Source organism: Calidris pugnax, unplaced genomic scaffold (assembly GCF_001431845.1).
Source record: "Calidris pugnax isolate Ruff unplaced genomic scaffold, ASM143184v1 scaffold9, whole genome shotgun sequence".
In the NCBI taxonomy this organism is placed as follows: Eukaryota; Metazoa; Chordata; class Aves; order Charadriiformes; family Scolopacidae; genus Calidris; species Calidris pugnax.
Window position 1 is genome coordinate 4,994,882 of NW_015090778.1, and position 20,802 is coordinate 5,015,683.

The window sequence follows — 20,802 nt, forward strand, 5'->3', positions numbered from 1 at the left end:
AAACTTCTGAAATCTGAAGAAATTGTTTACAACGATGTGGCTTAACCCTACATTCCATGTGCTTCAGCCTCTCTGTCTGCTGAACCACAGGCAGAGGAACCTCTCTTGCTGGAGCTCTCCAAGATGTCTTACTTCATCCTTTCTCTAATCTTCACATTTGTTCCTAAGCCCACTCTCCTCAGACATGAGAATCTGCGATCATCATGAACTACAATACACAATTGTCAACTTAAGGAACTTTGTTTCTGTTGCAATGATTTTTTTAAACGGCATCTGGTACAATAATTGTAATAAAATACATTGCTAATATGCACCTTTCTTCCTCTGATGCATTTCCTGATTTCAAAGAATTGTACTGATGTTTTTTTTTTTTAAAGCAAAACCTTGACTGGCTCAACACATCTGAAGATGCTCAAAATTTCACATTGTGATTCTGCATTATATCACTGCAGTTCACAGAGCATAACACTATATGTGGTATCACAGTTGTATATAGGCAGCCTGACGTACGAACCAAGAGAGAAAGCTCCCTCCCTTAGACAACAATTCAGACAATCTGCTGTGGGGAATGTAGAACAGACGTAGATAACTCAAGACAGCCCTGATCAATTTTCTTGCAAGCTGAAAATTTAATGCCCTAAGACTGTTCTGACAGCTGTAGGGGGACTGACCTGCTACGTACCTCTGTCTGAGATGAGCAGGAATAAAGTGGGTGCGGCAAATAGGGGAATGCCCGGAATGTAGGCACAGCAAGGAGGGAATGCTGGGAATGGGGCTGTTGATATTTGTTGCATGAATACTACCTTCTTGTCTTTTCTCACATCAACCCATGTTGGCCTCAGTGTAATAATCAAGACAGGGACATTTGCCATAAAAACCAAAACTACTCTATTTACTAGATGCTTGAGTCTGTCTTGGAGCAGAAGTTGCTTTGCCGGATGTGTCTGATGCAACCCGAGAGCAACGAGTACGACCTACTCTAGGAAGATGCTAAATATCTCAAGAAAACCCATCATCCAACTGCTAGTCTTAAAGTCAGGCCACATGCAACAGACCTGCAGATCCTACTTACAGGCAGAAAAGGCAATGAATCCACTTCATTGATAATTAAGTATTAAAATGGTCGCCTAACAAGCTTGGTCCATTGATGGAGTCTACAAGACTTAACTGGTATTACTAGAGTTTCTCTAAAACCTTAATTCAAGATCTAGGTTTCTGGTGTAGATACAGGATTTTCCCACAAGCCTGTATCTGGAAGATTGTGTGACAGTACTAATTAGAGAATCAGACAGCAAAGCTAAGGAATAAAAGCCTGTCCAAGTTTGTTTTCTGCTTCTATTCTTTAAAGAGCAGGATAGTGAATGCATTGGACAACTACTTTGCTGTATATTGACTATTTACTTTCATTTTAGTTTGCAGCTTTGTGTAAGTGATAAAGGCAACAATATCAAAGATATATAATAGATGTATAGACATATATACAATATAAATATCCATATTCTGCAAATGGGGAAACAGAGGCCTAGAGGGCTTGCTCAATGCCATACAAAAAAACTAATGCCACAACGCCCAACAGCATTAGGAACAGTTCTTGATTTCTGAGCCCTGCTGTAACCATCAGCCAGCTCTCCCTGTTCAGAAACCCTCATAATGCTCTGCTCTGGCTTTCTCACATACGTATTGAAATGTTATCACAACTGTCTGGTTCTGTGAATCTGTCCAAGAGCAGTAAATAAGTGTTGGTGCTTGTGACCCAGACAGAACAGCTGATCTGCCAAAACAGCCTCACAATTTTTACCCATTACAGATCTCAAGAGCACTTGTGAAGCAGCTTAATCACCATGTGAGACAAATAGGGAATCTTCTGACTTTTATAAACCAGGAAACAAGAAAAGTTAGCTTAGATTCAAAACTAGCAGAAAAAAGAAGTTAGAAAAACCCACCCATGAGTGTTACAGTAAAGCGGAGCGAACTAGGAAAATGTAATAAAAGCAGATTCTCTTCCATGCGACATGTTTCTATGGTCACAAAGAGAAGGACGGACAAGATGGTTATAAAATTGACTATGTAAAAAATGCAGCTCTACCTGGGAACTGCAATAGCCATTGCTGACACTAAGAAATTAAACAATAAAATGAGTTGGCCGAGGTCACCCAGAGCTGCTTAAGCTCTGAAAGAAATCTGTAAAAGGGAACCAGATCCAACTATAGCATGCCATCTCTCTTTCTTTAGTACAAAAGGGCTTCTGCTTTCTTCCTACTCCCAATTCAGTCATCTGTCATTTTCAGGACAGCTTGGAATTGTCAGTTCAATTACGTTTCAGTTCAGAGGAAAACAAAGCAGATGCTGCTTATTACTAAAAGGTAGAATCTCTCTCTTTCGAGGAATATATCTTCTTTTTTTTTTATAATTAGACATTGAATTACATGCATCTCCCTTATTTAGTAAACAATACACAAGAGCTGGGAGGTAATATCATTCAGCTAAAATGAAATACTGTCTTCAGCTTTGGTAGAAGTGTTGGTGAACTCAACTACTGCTTTTAATTTTTAAGATTCAGACAGCTTTTGTATCAATCTTCCCCTTTTAATTCCTCGTATCACTACACACATTAGAAATAGGGTCAATTCCTAGCATCTGCCATGAAATGTGCCAAAGGGTGGGGGAATCAGACACAGCAATTGCCTTTTCTAAACAATACAAAATTTTCTCACTGATTTAATTAATTTTTAAATTATTTTGCACAACTGTTCAGAAATGCTACTCATCAAATATTAAAATGCAACTTCAACATCTTGCCAGAGAGCTTAACCAAAAAAAAAAAAGGCAAAGAGATTTTTTTTTTGTTCTTACAATACCTGCTTTAAAGTGGTCCTACTCAAATTTTCGTGTCTGCTCTACCCGCAGCAGCACACTGATGAGGACTGACTGAAAGGCACATGCAGGGAGGTCAAATAGTTCCCTTGGATCTGTCGGGCACTGCAAGCTGTTCAGAGGCGGAAGCTTACTGCAAACTGAGCCCCGTCTCTGCCCATATGTTGTGGTCCCAAGAGGAGACATTATATCCCTGCGCCGAAGACACAGTGAGCATGAAATTAAGCATTTTCAGATTATGCGCATAGGTTTTCAGTAGCTGTTTCATTTCTGTAAACTCACTTCCTACCAAAATGACATAGGAGGCCTTCACACAGTGAAACAATTCCAAGAAGTACAAGGATGCGGGAAAAAAAGCACCCAAGGAATAGTTTTAATAGCTATTCTGAAGTATGGGAAGTGATCTTAATTTGCAGGCAAAATTGATAATCTGAGCTTTCCATATCAGAATATCCCATAACTAAACATCCATAAGTAACATTATCTTGTTTACCTTTAGACCATTCATTGTCAACTCTGTAATATTAAAAAAATAAAATAGAGAGGATGATGACTTAAGGCAGAGCATTTTCTTTTAGAACCGGTCTTTACACCAAAATTCTCAGATCCAAAAATGATAAAAGTTTAGTGCCTCTTGAACACTTCACAGCATTTGCCTTTTGAGTTTCTCTTTGTTATGCAGTACTAGAATACAGAGAAAAGTCCTCTCTGGATACCTGTACTATTTCTGAAACTATAGCAACTTTGTCCAATTCAAGGGTGTTTCTGCTCTTACAACCATCCTTGTAATAATGCATTTTGATAACATTTTCCACTTGATCTCAAAAGGCAGTACAAGCACTGGTCCCTAAATCACTCTGAGGTGAAGTTAGATTGGATTTATCAAGGAGGAAATAAAGGCACAAACAGGTTAAAGGTCTGATCCATCAGCTCCTATAAATGCACATCTCATTGACAGAAATTCTATACACAGCATACTTGTGAGTGAAAACAGGTTTTATTAGTGGCTTGTTCAAGACCCACAGGGAATCAGTGTCAGAAGCAAGATAATCCAGACTCCGGATCTCTGTTCAAGATGTATATTTACTCTGACCTTTTACTTAAAACCTTCTACTAATTAAGTAGATTTTATTGGGAGTGGAACAATCTAAAGAGGAACTAACGACATGCTCATGCAGCATGAAGCACAACTCATGATCTTATGTTATTACAATTCCAGTAACACATTTATCCTCTTCCCCTTCCTTGTACTGTCTCTAAATTACATGATAAAGTTCCCCAGACCTGCCAGTTTATTTCCTTCTAAGACACTAAAACCACTTGCAGTGCTACTCAAGTATAGAGTTGTGGGGTTTCTTTTTGTTCACTGATTCTAGGGAATTGTTCTGCGTAACAAGCTCAGGAAAACCAGGAGTTTTGTGGCCTGCCTTCTCGTCACTAAAATTTAGATTGCATTTGAGAGCTGAAATCACACTTGTAGAGCTCCTGCACTCTATATGCATCCAGATCCTGTGAAAGTAGACTGTGTCTCAAAGGAGTATTGAGTACACTCCCAAACCACTACATTCTCATCCAAAACTGCATCTGCAGAGAAAAAAACAGTGCAGAGCTTAAGTACAATTTATTGCCGTAAAATTGCAAACAATTGTACCAGGCTTTGGCATCTGTAGTTTAACACACTAATGAACATCAGTTTTGTAAAGAAAAATCTCAGATGGGAACTGTTGCATCACAACCTGGGATAATACAAGCTCCGCAATGAATTACGGGAACAGGAAAGGAACTAGAACTAAGGGACACGCAGCTTTTTAATCTAGCCAGTCCACCATGAATTCAGAAGACAAACCCCAAATCTCTGTACACAGAGGCACAGAAGTGATCAGTCTCTGCCTCAAAGCTCTGATTTCCTCCTAGATTTTGCAGTGTCTTAGATTTCTTGTTAGATTACCGCCTTGGTACCTTTGTGTGCTCCTTCCCACCACAGCTTCCTGCGCGTCTGGCACCCAGCGTGTGCCTTCCCCTCACGGCTCCTTTGAGGCTTCCAGGCAGTTGGTTACTCTACGGCAAAAGTGGCTTTTCAGAGGGAGATCTGCAGGTGTCACCCTCCCCTTGCAGAGGCACAGCCCTGGCAAAGGGACACCCCTTCTCCCTCATCCTGGCTTAACTGGGGCACCCACCACGGCCTGCCTTTGCCAAGGGGATGGAACCTTAGGCCACAGGCCGCTCTTGGGCCGCCTCCACGCCACTCCCTCCTCCCCCCGGCATGCCCTTCGCCCCCGAGTCACTTCACTGCCCCTCAGCACGGTTCCTCCGAGGGCATCTCGGCAGCCGCGGGGCCAGAGGGATCGCCTCTCCGCCGGCCGTCCCCACGCCTCAGGGCTGCCACCGGTGCCGAGCCGCCGCTCAGGCTCCCCTCAGGGCCAGCCCCGACCTGCCGCCAGGGCGGATACTCGGCTTCGCGCGCCACCCTGGCCGAGCCAATCACCGCGCGGCGTACGGGTGGCCGCGCGGGATCTCACCAATCAGACGCCGGCTTCTTGAGGCCGCCCCGAAGTGCCACCGCGGGGCCCCGGCGCCGTGGCCTCTCGCTTTGCCAGTGACCCTGATGGCGGCCCCGGCGGCGCGGGGGGAGGCCCGGCGGGCGAGCGGCTCCCCCGCCGAGATTGCCCGGCGCGGCTGGTGAGTAACGGGCCGGGCGGCGGCGGGGCGCGGCTGGGCTCCGTCCCGTCGGGAAGGAAGCAGGGCCGGGAGGGCCCGCCGCTCCCTCAGCGGGATCCCCAGCTCGGCCGGGGGCTGCCCGCCATGGCGGGGGGAGGCCCGAGGCAGAGGTCCCGCCGCACCATTCCCCTCAGACACCCTCCCTTGGCACCTGGCCGGAGCGTTACCTAGCGGCTGACGAGGGAGAGGAAACGAGGAGAAAACAACCCCCAAAAAAGGCGCTCCCACACGTGTTGGCGGTTCAGCGCCCCCGGCGGGGCTTCCCTGCAAACCGGGGACAGGCTCCGCGGAGCATCCCCCGGCGGTACCGGCCTCGGCGGGCCCCCCCGCCCCCAGCGAGGCGGGGAGGGGGCCGGGCCGAGCCCAGGGTGCTCCAGCAGCTGTGGGTGCAGCTGCCGCCTTGTACAATGCGTAAGGGTTATAGGGATGGTCCCAAAATCTGACTAAAATGCCCCAACAAGTTCACCAGGATCCCTTCTGAGCTAGATAGCAGCCTCGACTCTGCCAGTTGTTTCGTCCTGCTCTTACCTTGTCATAGTCTTTTGATCAGCAGAAGTTCACAGCACGCTTCATTTTGCCTCCTGTCCACTTGTTTTATTTCCAAAAGCCGTGATCCATGCAGTCCTTGGATTACATGACCCCTGTTTGTCTGTTGTTTGAGAGCTTTCACCTATCAGGGTAGCACAGGCCAGTATTGATAGGACAAGGCCCAACAGTCCCAGTTAAAAATCTCATTACCTAAAAGTACAAGAAGTTTGTCTTGGATGACACTATCTACCCAAAAGATAGCTAAAGGGAAAACCCACAGACAGGAGCGGATAGTGTTTTAGTTACGCATTTAAGACTCATGGTTTTCACAGAAGGACAATTCACAGAAGAGTTTAAGTTGGCCTTACCAGTCTTAAAAGTTACCAAGACAGCAGAAGATGAACCTTAGCACCCATCCAGCTTCCCAAGGCAGCTACTAAGTAGTACATATTTTCACATTTTCTGAGAAAAGGAAGCTCCTAGGACACGCTTGTCTGAAGTCCTGTTAGCTATTGTAGGACAAAACTCCTAGTTGACCAAACATCTCATACGCGACGAGATACAATGTATAGTAGCACACAGTCTCTATGAAACACTTTAGGTTCCTTAGAAATGCAAGTCTCTATATAAACAAACTGTTACTCAACAGCTGCTGTACTGAATTAAACTACAGGGCTTGCTCAAATATAGCAAAATTTGAATAAGCTAGCAAGCAAACCAGATCATCTTTCTCAGAAGCCTAGTTAATACAGGCAAGCATGTAAATAGCTACACTATGCTGGTTTTATGCAAGGTACCTTTTGTTCTGTAGGAGAGTGCTTTATATTTCTTTGTTGTCTTTTACTCAAGCACACCAAAACACTTTACATAATATTGTTCTTAACTGTGACCTTTTAAATAAAAACATTACCAGCATTTTTTTATCTGCTGAGAAGATTAAGATATTAGTGCTTTTAGCTCAGGTCACAAAACAAATCAATATTGCTACTGCAAGTAGAACCAAGAAAACAAACCTCCTTCCTCTAATCTTCATGTTACAGCTCTAACCGTTTAAGTCTCTGTATCTTTGAGGCCACCCTTATTTCTGTGTAAGTCCTACCCAAACCAGCTGCTAGAAGCCACAGCAAACACTCCCCAAACCCAAAAAGAAGGACAGCCCGGGGGAAGGGGTGGGTTGTGAGAGTTTATATACCCCTTGTGGCTGGGTGGGACTGGCCAGAAGCAGGGCTGGGGCCACGGGGGATTGGCCAAAGGGCAAGTCCTTTGTCGGGGTTAGCCAAAGGGAGAGTCTGTTAGAGTTTGGGCAGCATTGTCCTGCCCCCAGGCCTGCAGGGAGCAGAGTTTGATCTGGGTTGGTTGGGTTTTTAATATGTGATAAGGTATGGGACCACTTGTACGCTAAATAGGGTACTTTGGATCTCTGTCCAGAATACTCTTGAGTGAGTGGTGGAGAGAAGTTCTTAAGGAGCTGCAGAGAGCTCTGTTTTCCTTTCATAATAGAGTGAGTCAGCTCACTGTCCTATTTCTAGTTCATCATAGAAATGTTCATCATAAAACCTTCATGGAGCTTGTTGTGAGAATAGCAAAATACACAATCTATTGAACCGATCGGTGTCCTTTTTACATAAGGGCTGGGCTTTGCTTTGAATGAATGTATGAGCTTGATCTTGGTAATGGCCTTCAGGTGCTGGGCCTCCTTTGGGGAACTCCCAGCAAACACCTTCCCATCAGCATGACATTTGTTAAATATCTCCCAATGGCAAACACTGGTGTAAGAGTGGTTTTGCCTAGGTTTACTGTAAACTATGCAGGTAACACCCTTATTTATAAACTGGCATTAAGAGAAAAAGCTGCACTTTTATCTGTGAGTCAATGTACATCAGCAAAAATTGATTTTTCAGAAGGTCCTATAAATACACCATGGGCTTTTTTATTTTATTTTGGGCTGCTGCCTTTTTGTGGTTCTCTAGCATTTCAGGATTTTTTTTTTTTTTAATGAGGTAGTTATACAATCTTGGTTACCATCATAACCAATATCATGATGATGAATGACAGCTGTCACTTTTGCAGTGAATTCTGCCATGCATTTGCTGTGAAATGTTTTAGTTGTCATTCAAGGCATCGTGCCACAAAGCAGATGATGTCCCATTGCTTTGCAGAAGCTGGAGGGGCCCTTACATCTTTCAGAATTGTGCCTTTTGTTGCATTTTTCACTTTGATACAGACTGAATACATGCTGTGTCTTCCTGTGGCAGGCTTAGAGTACCTGAAGCAGAAAAGATAAAGCAATCCTTTAATTCCCAAATGCTCTTTTTTTAACCAGTAGAGAAAAATGAACATGGCAAAGATCTTTCAGGTTTATTATACCTTAATTTGAAACAGTAAAAACTGTAGAAAACAGTAAGGTAGACTAAACTAGTTTGATCATTCTTTTGATCATATCTGTCAATTACTTCTCAACTCACCAGAACAAAATTAAAACAAAAATAAATGTGTTCTTTTAATTATGTAGCATCTTGTTTTACCTTAATTTTTTAAGCAAACTGATGGTGTGACTCTTCCAAGTGTGCCAAAGCTATTTCCTACTCTCCTTCTCCCTCCTTGTTGCTCAGCTTTTGTTTTAAGCCACCGCTTTCCTTTGAAACAAGTCTAATGTGCAAGACCTGGGCTGAAGAAAGAAGGAAGGAGTCAGAGATATTTTTTTATTGGAAAACTCTCAGCAAGTAAGGTGTAGACAAAAATTAATTTCACCCCCAAAAGGCACACTTGTCAGTTGGAAAACAAATTTTAAGTTCAAGTTTGATCCTGTTCGTGATTCAAGGTAGAATAGATCTCTCTAATTCCTGTCATTTGGCAAGGGAAGCACAAATGAGATATCTGACCACTGCTGAGTTGATAACACTTAGCACATACACAACATTAGCTCAGAAGATCTCACTTACTTTACAGCTACTAATAAATTTACCTCACAGTTTCTCTCTGAAGCAGATATGCGTATCTCTATTTTAATTTAGGGTTATTGAGGCAGAGAATGTTTAGCTGGCCCAAATTTTGACAAGTTTTTTCACAAGCAGCTACTGAAGCCAAGAAGTGTGGCTGCCAGCTCCCTTGCTGTAATTATTCTGTGCTCGCAGTGGGTCTCAAAGCAATTGACAGTATCACTTGATGCACCTTTGGAAGCCCATATATCAGCAAATGTGCCCATGTTGCAAATTATCAGGCAGACATCAGCTACTCATGAGTAGGAAGACCGTATGGTTCTGCTGATATCAAAACAATCAGCTCTAATCTAAGCCATTTTCTCCAAGGCTTTTTTGGTTATTATCTGTTCCCCCGTGTTTCTATTCTCGGTGACAGATCAGGCTTCTGTTCTTCAGGAATTCACTTTTGGCAGTGAGAAATGTTCAGACTCCCATCATTTTTCATAGAGTAATCTATGTTGGGAGTTTTCACTAAATAACATGAAAGCATCAGTGATTGAGCACTTGAGGGAAAACAGTATCATTAGGTTGATTTATTTTTCTCCCTAAAGACTTGCAGCTTCAGAAACACATTTTTCTTTCCAAGTGTCTATAGATTGTATAGTTACCTGATTATTCTGGTTTGCTAGTTGTATTCTAGGTTCTATACATACTGTATCATGCTGTATTAGTTATTAAATTTCAACACTGATGCTTCATACTGATGTTGTGAGGTTTGGTAAGTTGTCATGCTTTGAAATCCTTGGATTTCAAAGGAGGACCTGAAAGCACAGTGTTTATAACCTGTATAAATACACTGACTGCATAAGACAGTGTTATTTGAAAGATAATTAGGTAAACAAAGCTTGAATGGACCCTTGTAAAGCTCTGCTTCTGCTGTTCAGAAGGATGTTTCAAACACTTGCTGATACTCAGATCAAGATACAAGGCTCACTCTTCACTCCAAATACTTCCAAACAGAAATGAGTTTGGGGTGATTGGAGTGTATTTTTCAGATTTGAAAAGGTCTGAGTATCAGATACATATGGGAACCTGAGCACTGAACTCATCCATTCTTATAAAATAAAATAAAGATATTCTACCATGCATTGCAGCCTCTCCACATAGCTATTGGCTGAGTTGGGCATACTGGATTTTCAGAGTTAGCTTGCTGTTAGTGCTGTGTGCGTGGGATTGAGATGCTTTATTTGCAGACTTTGTGTTGGGTTTCACTCTGACTGACAATTTGGAAGTATTTCTCGGGCTGAATGCAGCATGATGACACTTGAGCACCACAGAGTTTCATGGACTGCTCTTGGCATCAGAATCCTGAGGAGGATGGAGTGTGGTGGGAAAGTGAAAGGGGTAAACTGGCTGCCCTTGGAGCCGCTGGTGTCTGATTAGAGCAACCACGATTTCAGGCATCTCTGATTGTCTGCGGCTGAACACTTGACTCCCACTAACATGTTCCAGCAAAGCAGTCCCACTTCATTTCTATCCTGCTGTCTGGCAGAGTTTAACATGTCGACGGCATGAGTGACTAATTGCCTGGGCAAACAGAAGAGAGATAAGAACAGGGAGGACAGGAAGGCAGATGCTCTGGTGTGGAAGAAATAGGAGTGCACAAACGGCTAAGGGTGGGTCCAGAGTGTTGAGTCCCTGCTGTTGGTGCCCTCCAGCCAGAGCCACCCACTGCTGCTAACGATACGGGCTCTGTGGGATTAGCACAAACAGTCCAGGATGTTTTTTTCTTGCTCTGCTTTTGTCACTTTGGCTTTCTGGTTACCCAGTTGTGTCACGGATAATTATGCTTTTGAAGTCTAGATTCAGAGAGAAATTCAGGCACTTAATTTTTGTTTGAACGAGTGAGAGCCCGGTGCATAAATCCTTCAGTACATCTACTAATAAATCTTCTGTCAGAGGGAAGTAAGAAGAATAATAATGGATTTATTTCTTAGTCCTTTTATGGTTAGTGACCATTTTTGCATTAAAATAATCTCCTCTTGCCTTCCCTTATATTAATGTCACTCTTAAGTTAAAGGCAAGATACTGAGGCTCCAAGCTGCTGCATGCAGGCATACACAAGTGTGTTTTCCACCTTCCCACTCCCAGCCCTCTTTGTCAGCTGCGCTCCAGTAACTTTGTCTGATCCTCTCAATTGCAATTGCTAATTGGCCTGGCAGGGATATGAAGTGACTGAAAATAGCTTCGTTCCTTTGGTGTGTGCACATTGAAAAGGGTCATAGAACAGAAAAGTAGGGCAGAGTCCAGACTCATGGCTCACGCCAGCCGACCGGCAGCCAAAAAATGGCACCTGCAGATGGCTGGTTGCTGGACAACAAGCAGTTCTTTGGTAACCAGCAGTCTGCTGAATGCTTGATGCTTCCCAGAATGCAGGTGCAGGACTTGCCTGCATGAGGGGAAGTACCAACATCTAACTCTTCAGCGTGGGAGAGCAGTGGCTTTCTGAGTAAGCTTTGGATGCCTTTTGTTTTCCTTGAAATGATGTAGCATTGTGGAGAGCTGTCCTGTAGGTGACTGCCACAAGGATGGGATCTCCAGAGTCCTTCTTCCAGGGCAGTAAAACAGCCAGTCCTGTTGTATCTAGGAAATGTGTGGGTGGTTTGGATTGATTTGCAGATCCAGCTGCTTCCTTGTTTGTTTGGATGTAGGAGAACTATATGTCCGAGCCCCAAGTTTGTGTGTGATGCTAAAAAATAGTACCAAGAGTTGCTAACCAACAAAAAAGCTTTCCCAAGACCAACCATAGCATCATCTTATAGTATAATATCTCATTATGTTTATATATAAGAAAATCCTGCAGAGCAATGTACACAGATCCTTTGTTTTGACCAGAAAAGACATTTTGCCTACGTGGAAGGAAAACCAAATTTGTGTCATGGGCGATCAAGGGGGAGATGGGTGGATGGAGAAGGATGTGAGTTCCCGAGCTGCTTCCTACCTCAATTCTGTCCCTGTTTTGCTAAAAAAAAAAAAAAAAGAAAAGAAAAGAAAAAAAAAGAGGCCTAGTTCCCTGGAATTGTTTCTATGACTTTTGACCTACTTAATGGTGGTCAGATACATGCTCAGCCCAGCAGCACAGCCTTGTTAAAGGCTGGATGTGTTGTTCAGCAAATGGAAGAATCATTATTGCAGGCTCCATTAGAGATTAGCTGGACAAAGCTCCTGGTAGATAAGAATAGCAAGACAAATAGCCGTGGGTGACAGCATACTCCAACACCTGGTGGAATCCAGTGCTTTGTCAGCTTTTTTTGGAGGCTTGCCCAAAAGTCTGTCAGGGCTGCAATAATACTCTTACTCTGAGCTGCAGGGAACTTAATTCATCTACTGTTGCCAGTTTTGGGGGGGACTTTAAGCTAATGGGATCAGTTCTGAGTAAGGGGAGAGTTGGTGTACTATTACAAGCACTTTCAGCTCCCCAATTCTCCTTCTTTTTAAGACCAGTCCTGTAATTTGAATTTCGTGAATTTCATCACTTTCTTGTCCTAAAGGGAGTGTTATGGGGAGATTGACTGCTTCTCCTTCTGTTTCCACAGATGGTGATGTTTATGGTTGGACTAGATGATCTTTAAGGTCCCTTCCAACCTAGACAATTCTATGTGATAAGTGTAGCCAAGCTCATCTCTACCTAGGAGACATTCTCCCCTCAGGAGAGAGCAATCCTCTTTTGCTGGACATGCGTGCAGAACCGCACAGCCATGGACCTCAAGGAGAAGTGTCAGGTAAGTTTCATGAAAAGGGTCATGCCCAACTTACATGTTGAGTCCTTTTAATTGTATTTCATTATTTTGGGACAAGACTCACCATTTGGCATTATTATGTGATGGTATAATCCATGGTTATTATCAAAATTGAGTGTTCTGTCACCTTCACTATCCTAGGGTTGTACTTGTGTCAGTAGGTAAGTCCTTTGCAGGCTGGGACTGCAAAGTTGATGGAACAGTATAGGTGAAGTATGTGCTGTCACATCTACTTTGTCATAAGCTTTAGGGACACTTACCTTGGCTTTATTTGAGAGGCTGAATTTACTGAGAAGATATTTAAAATAAACTAAGGTGATAAAATCATCTGAGTCCAGTTTTACTGATGATAAGTGCATGTATTTCTTGCGCAATCACATGTCTTTCTAGGGAGTGCTCTAGGATAGTATTTCTAGATCTGGTTTAGAAAGTGCCAGATAAGTCTAGATATTTTATGGAGGGGCAATCTGTCTCTTGCTGTCTTGCCATGCTTTGAGCTTCAAAGTTAAGAGAGAGAGAAATCTTCATGAATAGCTGCTATAGAAGCTAAAAAGACATATCTGCTGTGGCTGACAGGAGACTGTAAACTTGGCACATGCTATTGCTTCCCAAAAGTAAAATGATTTTGATGCCATCAGTGAGTAGCCTGCTGTCAGCAGCCACCTGAGTATTAAATGTACTTCTCACTCAAAAAAGTGAACTGGTCCTAATTCTGGATCTCAATCAGAAATGGGACAGGTAGTTTGAGACCAGCGCAGAACATGGTATGTGCCAACATCTCAGCTGATGCTGGTAAGAGAACATTCTTGGCTTTCCTTTTCGGTGTCCCTCTCCCCACCACACTAGATTTTGTCTGCTGGATCATGTTTGCTGCCTGTGTTACTCCGTGTGCATCCCTTTCTCGCTGTTCTGTTTACTTCCAGCATCAAGAAGGGCTTTTGTTCATTAGTGCAAAGTACCTGTTAGATAATCACCTTAGACTCAGACCCGCTCTGAAGAATTACTACAGCTGTGTGAGTGAACTGAAAGGTACTCAGTTTTTCACATCAGCTCTGCACTTGCCTACTAGGCTTCTTATTTGCTGGGTTTTTGGTTCTCTTGTGCCCTAGACCAGGAGGGCCTGGGTTTCCTCATGCCTGGACCTCCCGCCGCTGGTACGCTCCGAGGACGTGTTTGAACTATGTTGTTTTATATCAAATTGTCGTATTGCTATGGAGGTAACGTTCCAACGAGGGTAATTATCTATTTATTTTCTTGTTAATGACATCATGGGCTAATCTGGTATTGATCATTTTTAAGAGATGACGCAGTTACCGCTGTGTTCTGTGTGGGCTGTGAGAGCCCAAGGCTGGCGTTGCTGCAGCCACGGCAGAGCGCAGCGGCGAGGCTTTGCACTGTGGGCTGCTATCTCCGGTTCATCTCTCTCACTCATATGACGTTCTTCATTGTACAATGCAGGAAGAGCATATCAAATTGCTGGACAGGCAGCAGAGGGACAGTATTGTAATAGACCATTAAAAAGCCTATTAGGAGAGCATCCTGCATAAGAGATTATGGGGGAGTGACGGTGTTCTGAAGTCCTAGTCTCCTCTCCTGATGTACTGGAGTTTTTTCTCCCTCCTTTCTGAATGGGGATTTAAAATGAAGACAAAAAATCACCACACTCTTTAAAAAAAACCCCAACATTGATACATACCACTGCATTTTACAACTTTGTTTGGATTCCGAGGAAAGACCATGGTTTTATTCTTGTTATCAGTATACTATTTGGTGTTAAGGAGTTTGCTCCTATTTTTTTTTCAATACTGCAGATCCTTGAGAAAAGACCATGGTTTTATTCTTGCTATCAGTGTATTATTTGGTGTCAAGGAGTTTCTCCTATTTTTTTTTCAATACTGCAGATCCTTGTTTCATCCCCTTTAAGGTGGAATCCATCTTCCTTTCCAAAGTGAAGAACTCGAACTATGTCTGATCATATGCTGATAAGGGAACAAGTTAACCTACTGTATAACCTCAGTAGTAAATTTGATGTGCTACTTTTTTTTAAAATGCTAAAAATAAAATGAGCCCAAGTGATAACATCAGTCCCAAATCTAGTTGAAGGCAATCTCTTTGCTCCAATATATGTATGTGATGAAGAGTTAGTGCTGCTGGAACAGAAGACATGCTCTGAGCTTTGCTGCTGCACAGACATCTGTCACTCAGAAGAGTGAGAGACTCGTCCTTTGGCTCCAGTCAGCTACTACAGTTCCGTTGTCAGAAATAGCTGAGGATCAGAGTTTGTCAGGTGTAATGTAGGCTACCTCCCAATGTAGGCTACCTCCCAATTTTTGCCAGAAGCCAGACGCTGCAGCGAAAGGCCGAGAGCATTTTAGAAGCAGTGCCAAAACCTTCTTAAATTAAATGTGCTGATAGCTTGTTCTTTCCCCTCTTCTCCTGACTTTTTAATTTTCTGTGTATTTCTGAAATTAATTCAATACTCGTGAAAGGTGCTGGAATCTGCTCTCAGGCCCACTCAGCATATACCAAGACAGACAGCAGCACGGATTGCTGCAGGACAGTGTGAGGCTCATGAGTTTGAGTTAGTTAGTTGTAGGCTGTATTTGCAGCAACGCAACTATTAAAAATCATTGACATCATCTATACAGACAGTGTGAGGCTCATGAGTTTGAGTTATTTAGTTGTAGGCTGTATTTGCAGCAATGCAACTATTAAAAATCATTGACATCATCTATACCACAGTTACCAATACCAACTGAGTGTATTATCCCAGTGTGATTGCTGCAGCCTGGAGACAGCACCGTGCCTCCTGGCCAGAGCCCAGAAGTGTATTCCAGGAGCCTGCGATGGGCTCCACATCGCTCCAGCCACTGCCTTCTTCCAGGATGCATAACTAGAGCTGCAGTCCTACCTTTGGGCTGAAAAGTACCCTGAGTCCTTTGCCTCTTCTCATCTTGCCAGTAACAGTATCTTTGGTTTTTATTCCCTGCTGTTCTCTAAAACCACAGCTCTTCTTCCGAGGGCTTTTTCACAAACCGATCCCTTTTCCACAGACGGCTCTCATCCGTGCTGCAGCTTTTGTGTGGGTCTCAGTCCCTTCCCTCTGCCTTTGTACTCAGCCTTTTATTTTAACCCAGAATTTTATCTTCAGTTCTCAAGTTTACAGCTTCTGCTCTTTCAAAGATAGCACATTCTGTTATTTAATGCACAAATGCATGTCCAGATGCAATTTATGATACCAGCTGACATCAGAAGGAAGCTATATAGTATAAATTACTGCCTTATACAAAACACTTCGGAGCAATGTCTCTCCACAGTGGGGTAAACAAAAGGAAGCAATTTGAGCCATTTCCAGTCGTGTTCATGACCAAAGCTGGAGCTTCAGAGCTGGAAGAAAGTTGTGTTGGGACCTCTTAACTGCATGAAGCACAAGGGTTAATTCTGGTGCTGCACTGTCACCAGCAAGTTGTTTCATTCACATTCATTCGAGTCTCCCAAAGGTGCAGAGCCAAACAGCTCAGTGGGCACTGAGACATGGATATGCTGTGCAAAGGTTTGCCCAGTCTTAACCCCATGTTGTTGTTGTTGATCCTTTCTTTTTTCTCCTTCCTTTTTTTTTTTTTTCCTTTGTGTTGAAGTGTAGGTAAGTAGTTTCTTAGAGGAAAAGAGGAAGGAAGGAAAAATTGTGCCATTAGGACATTTTGTTCCTCTCTGTGGTTTAAAATTGTTGTCTAGGTAACAAAATGCCCTACAGAAGGATGAAGGATGTCTTGCTTCTTTCTCCCCCCTTTCTCCTGAAGTGACATAAAATGCAGTGTCCTCTTCCCTTCAGCTTTAAGAGCTTTGTGAGATTACATATTGATGTGTAACTCAGTGCTGGCCCAGAGGTGATAACCAGTTCTTTCGGGAGTTGTCTTAGATCTGGTCTGTGTTGGGTTTACTGTAAATACGGAGACCTCTTAATCTCTACACTTCTGGCTTTAAACAGAGAATATGGGTTGTGCCTATTTAAACATCTGAATCTTAGGGAAGGAAAGGAAGTGAAGAGCTTGGCCAGGGATGGTAGGCGAATCCTGACATGGGTACCTGGTCTTCAAAGCTACATGATAAGCTGAGGCTGGAAGCCTTTCCTGTGCCTGTCCATTCCATTCTGTACCAGCCAGCTGTAATCCTTGGCAAGCAATTGATGCAGTTCTTGGCTGGGCCAGTTCTTCACCCCTTTCTATGTGGAATGAATGTAATTGGTTTAGTGATTGCTCTGCAGAACTGGGAAGCCCCAGACAGAATTAGGACAGCACTGAAGTAGGAGCTAAATAAAGACCCACTTATAAAGGTGCATCCCTCCAACAATGAGAAGGAAGCATTCCTGTAAAAGATGAAAATGAGAGAGAAGGCTCATTTCTTCTTCCCCTCCAAAGGCCCTTTTATCCCATTACCTGTTGTTCTGCCCAGCCCTTCCTTGTCTATGCTAATCCTTTTCCCTTCTCTGTGCCACTGCCCAGGTGTCAGTAAACGGGGAGCCCCAGGGATGGTGTGTGGCGATGAAAAATTTGTGTGCACCTGTTGTTTTAGATTTTGGGGTTCAGGATGTATGAATATTGGATACTGAGAGGGGCTTTTGCTGCTTTCTCTATCAGTGAAAGAAGAGGGAGGGAACACTTCACACCGGACCTATAACCATTACAACTTGTTTAAAGAGCGAATGCTTATATTTTTTAATTGAGCTTGAATCCAAAGCTGTGGAGTCATCTGGAAGATTCTCCTAGGTTTATGTAGGGGAGTTAGTATTCCTAGGTCTCTCTGTCTCATCTAGTCTTTTTCCTTGCCTGCTCAGGTGTTCCTTCCCCTGTAGTATATTTTATAGCACTTTGTCCTCTCTAATTTGCCATCTGCTTTTCCACAGACCCCTGTTTGTCAGCATCAACCCTTACTGTGCCTGCATATGCATCTCTACAGGCAGGGAACCCAGGGATTCTGACTGCATCGGCTCCATCTGATGAATGGACCATTCTTACAGACATCTGGTGCTATCCTGGGCAAACTTTCTTCTCTCTGCATTTTTTTTTTCCTCCTTTCTATCCCTCATCCCCCACCCCCATCCACCGCCTCCTTGCTGGATATGCAGCGTGACTGGAAACAGGCTGAATTAATCAGCAGACTGGTGCTTCACTCTGCTGCTTCTGTCTCATTCTCTGCAGCGCTGGGCTCTGCACAGTCTTGCTCTCTCTCCCTCTCTGCTCTCTCATTTTTGGAGAGCAGCAGCAGTGCAAGTTGCTGGGGAAGTGGCACAGGAATTTAGCCCAGATGCTCTTCAAACAGGCCGATCTCTGGATCCCCCACCAAGGCAAATGCCGCAAAGTAAGTTTCTCTCCCTTAACATTTAGATTCAAAATGGCTTTCCCTCTCTCCCTCCCCAACCTGCATCCTGCCTGATGTGATGGTGCATGAAGAGCTTTGAGGTTTTGGGGAAAGAGGTTATGGCAGGACATGAAACAGTAAATGGTGATTTTAGCTGGAAAATGGCTTGGTGTTGGAGGGGATGGGGAAGGGAGCTCTGTTTTAAACTGCAGATTTAACCCTAGAACCAACAGGAGGGACCAAACATGATCTGACTCCTGCTTTGCTGTCCCTCTGCTTCAAGACTTAAATTTGTCTGTTTCTTCTGTGAGCTGTGATCTGTAGCTGTTGACCCTTCTTATCCCTTTGAAACGTCTCGCAGTGCACCTGCTAGGTTGTACCGTAGTGTCAGTCCCCAAAGACCTCAGATAAAGAAGTGGGGATGGGGAGGAAACTAGTGGGGAGTTCTGTGGATTTCTGAGCATTGCTGGCCTCTGGGAGGGGATTAGCATCCTCTGGAGTAAGCTCTGTGTTGGCATAAAGCTGTATGCTCTGTGTTGAAGCCAGAATAAATACAGATCCCTGACTGCTCTCTGAACTTGGAGGAATACTGTAACTGGATAAATTACAGTAATGAAAGCTCAATAATTGCATAGTACAGGTGAGCTGCAAAGCACTGCATAAACACTGCTTCATCCTGCCAGCTGCCTGCTGGAGCAGGTAACTATGCTTGGGGATTTGCTGCTGCAAACAGGACTGAAGAGACAGACCAGGGAAGGTACCAGTCAAAACTGAGCTTTTACCTGGGGAGCAATCACGTCTTTCTCTGCCGTTGAACTGCTACTGGCTGAGAGAGAAGCAAAGCACTGGGCTTTGCATTACTCACATGGAAAGGCTGGTCGTGCTATTGGCATCTTACTCTGTGCTTTATGGCGGGCATAAAATGTGAATGTCATTGTCTGGGATTAAAATGGGCTCTGTTCACACTAAAATGCAGTGGTGATTCAGGCGGCTGATTAGTGGTGCTTTGGCTGGGTCTCTCCGAGATCTGTGCTCCTGCAGCTGTGTCTCTTTGCAGTGTAAGTCTGCAGGCCCTGTTAGCGATGAGCTGCGGGGAGCCTCAAAACCAGCAACCACACTGGAGCCCCCACAGACGCCCAGTTCCAAGCTGCAGGGGCTCTTTTGTCTGGGGGCAGGGGGAGGCCTGGGCTGCCTTTCATACCGTTGCTGCAGATGGAGGAAGGAGACAGTTGTTGACTATTGCTCTGTCCATTAACTTGGGCACTGCTGTGCTGAAGACTTTGCTTGTTTCATTTGAATTGAGACCACCAGCAGCTAAGCTGTGGCTGCCAAACTTGTGTCAGGTGGCATTTAAACCAAGTTTAACAGCTGTGTTCGTTGTGCCTTCTGGTACCTTTCCCAGCCAGTCCAGTTTTAAAAGCAGTGCTCCCCACAGAGCCATGATCTGCTTGATGGAGCTGCCTGAATCATGCAGGTATCAACATAACTTAATTTTTTCTGTGCTTTCCAGTCATGTTCAGGTGGGTTGGTGAATATTATAATTTTCACAACACCTGTAGTTTGTAGGGAGTTGGTAGTCCCATTATAAAGATGAGAAACTAAGGCAAAGAGGAGCATCCAATTTTCACACTGCCATCCAAAAATCTGTGGCAAAGAACAGAATCCAGCTGTCCTGATGGTTCATCCAGAGCCGTAATGAAAAGATCATCCTGTGTAGGAGTAGCAATGTGTCAGGGTGGAGGCTTCATGTAGCCTGGGTCACTAGAGAAACACACTTGCTAGGAGTCAGGGATCAGACCTCATTTGAAAAGTAACCAGGTGAGCACTAAGAAAGACAAAAAGCATAATCAGGACCAAGAATGTACGTCGTAAAAGGAGACTTGCCCAGAATGGTGTATACATTGGCTTTGCTGCCTACATCTGTATAATTCGGCACTAAGAAAGACAAAAAGTATAATCAGGACCAAGGATGTACGAAGTAAAAGGAGACTTGCCCAGAATGGCCTATAATTGGCTTTGCTGCCTACATCTGTATAATTCTGTAGCATGGATGGGCCATTTCAGGCAGTCTCAGTGCTCAGCAGCCATGGTTGGGCAGAGCTGTAGCACATTGATGTATGATTTCCTTTAGAACAAGAATAAATCCCTCTCTAGCACTAGCCTGCTCTAAGAAATGTTGCCCCAAGAAATTGCATGCTGTTCTGTGTACGATGTCTGCCAGTCTCTCCGATGAGACCCAAAAAACTCTGCTGTCTGTCGTATTGTGCCTTACCCTAAGCAAGAATCTGACTTAACAGTACTAAATGCAAATATATTTGATGGAGTTACTCCTTCTCATGTGTTTTTGAAACTGTGAATAATGTTCACATTTCAGGAGGTGTAATCCTTGAAGTAGATTAATAGCCTGCAAAATGTCATTGTTAAATTAAAACCTGCCTTCTTTTTCTGCTAAGGAATGCAAAATAGCTCTCAGAAAAAGGAAGAACATTCTGTTGCCCGGTTTCCCACCTCCAGCTGTTCATATCTGAAAAGCAATAGAGTAGAATTGTTAAAAAAAGGGGTCTAGTGTGCAGTCTGGAAAGAGGGAAGCAATCTGACAGCTG

At 43.8% G+C, this 20,802-nt stretch overlaps 1 protein-coding gene across 1 annotated transcript in view; it reads left to right on the forward strand.

Moving 5' to 3' along the window:
• Positions 1-17,993: 17,993 nt before the first annotated feature.
• Positions 17,994-20,802, forward strand: part of TMEM94 (transmembrane protein 94) — a 40,717-nt gene continuing 37,908 nt past the window's right edge. Inside the window, exon 1 of the mRNA XM_014951119.1 lies at positions 17,994-18,199. Coding sequence (XP_014806605.1) covers positions 18,146-18,199 — 54 coding nt within the window. The 5' untranslated portion in view covers positions 17,994-18,145. The remainder of the gene's footprint in view (positions 18,200-20,802) is intronic.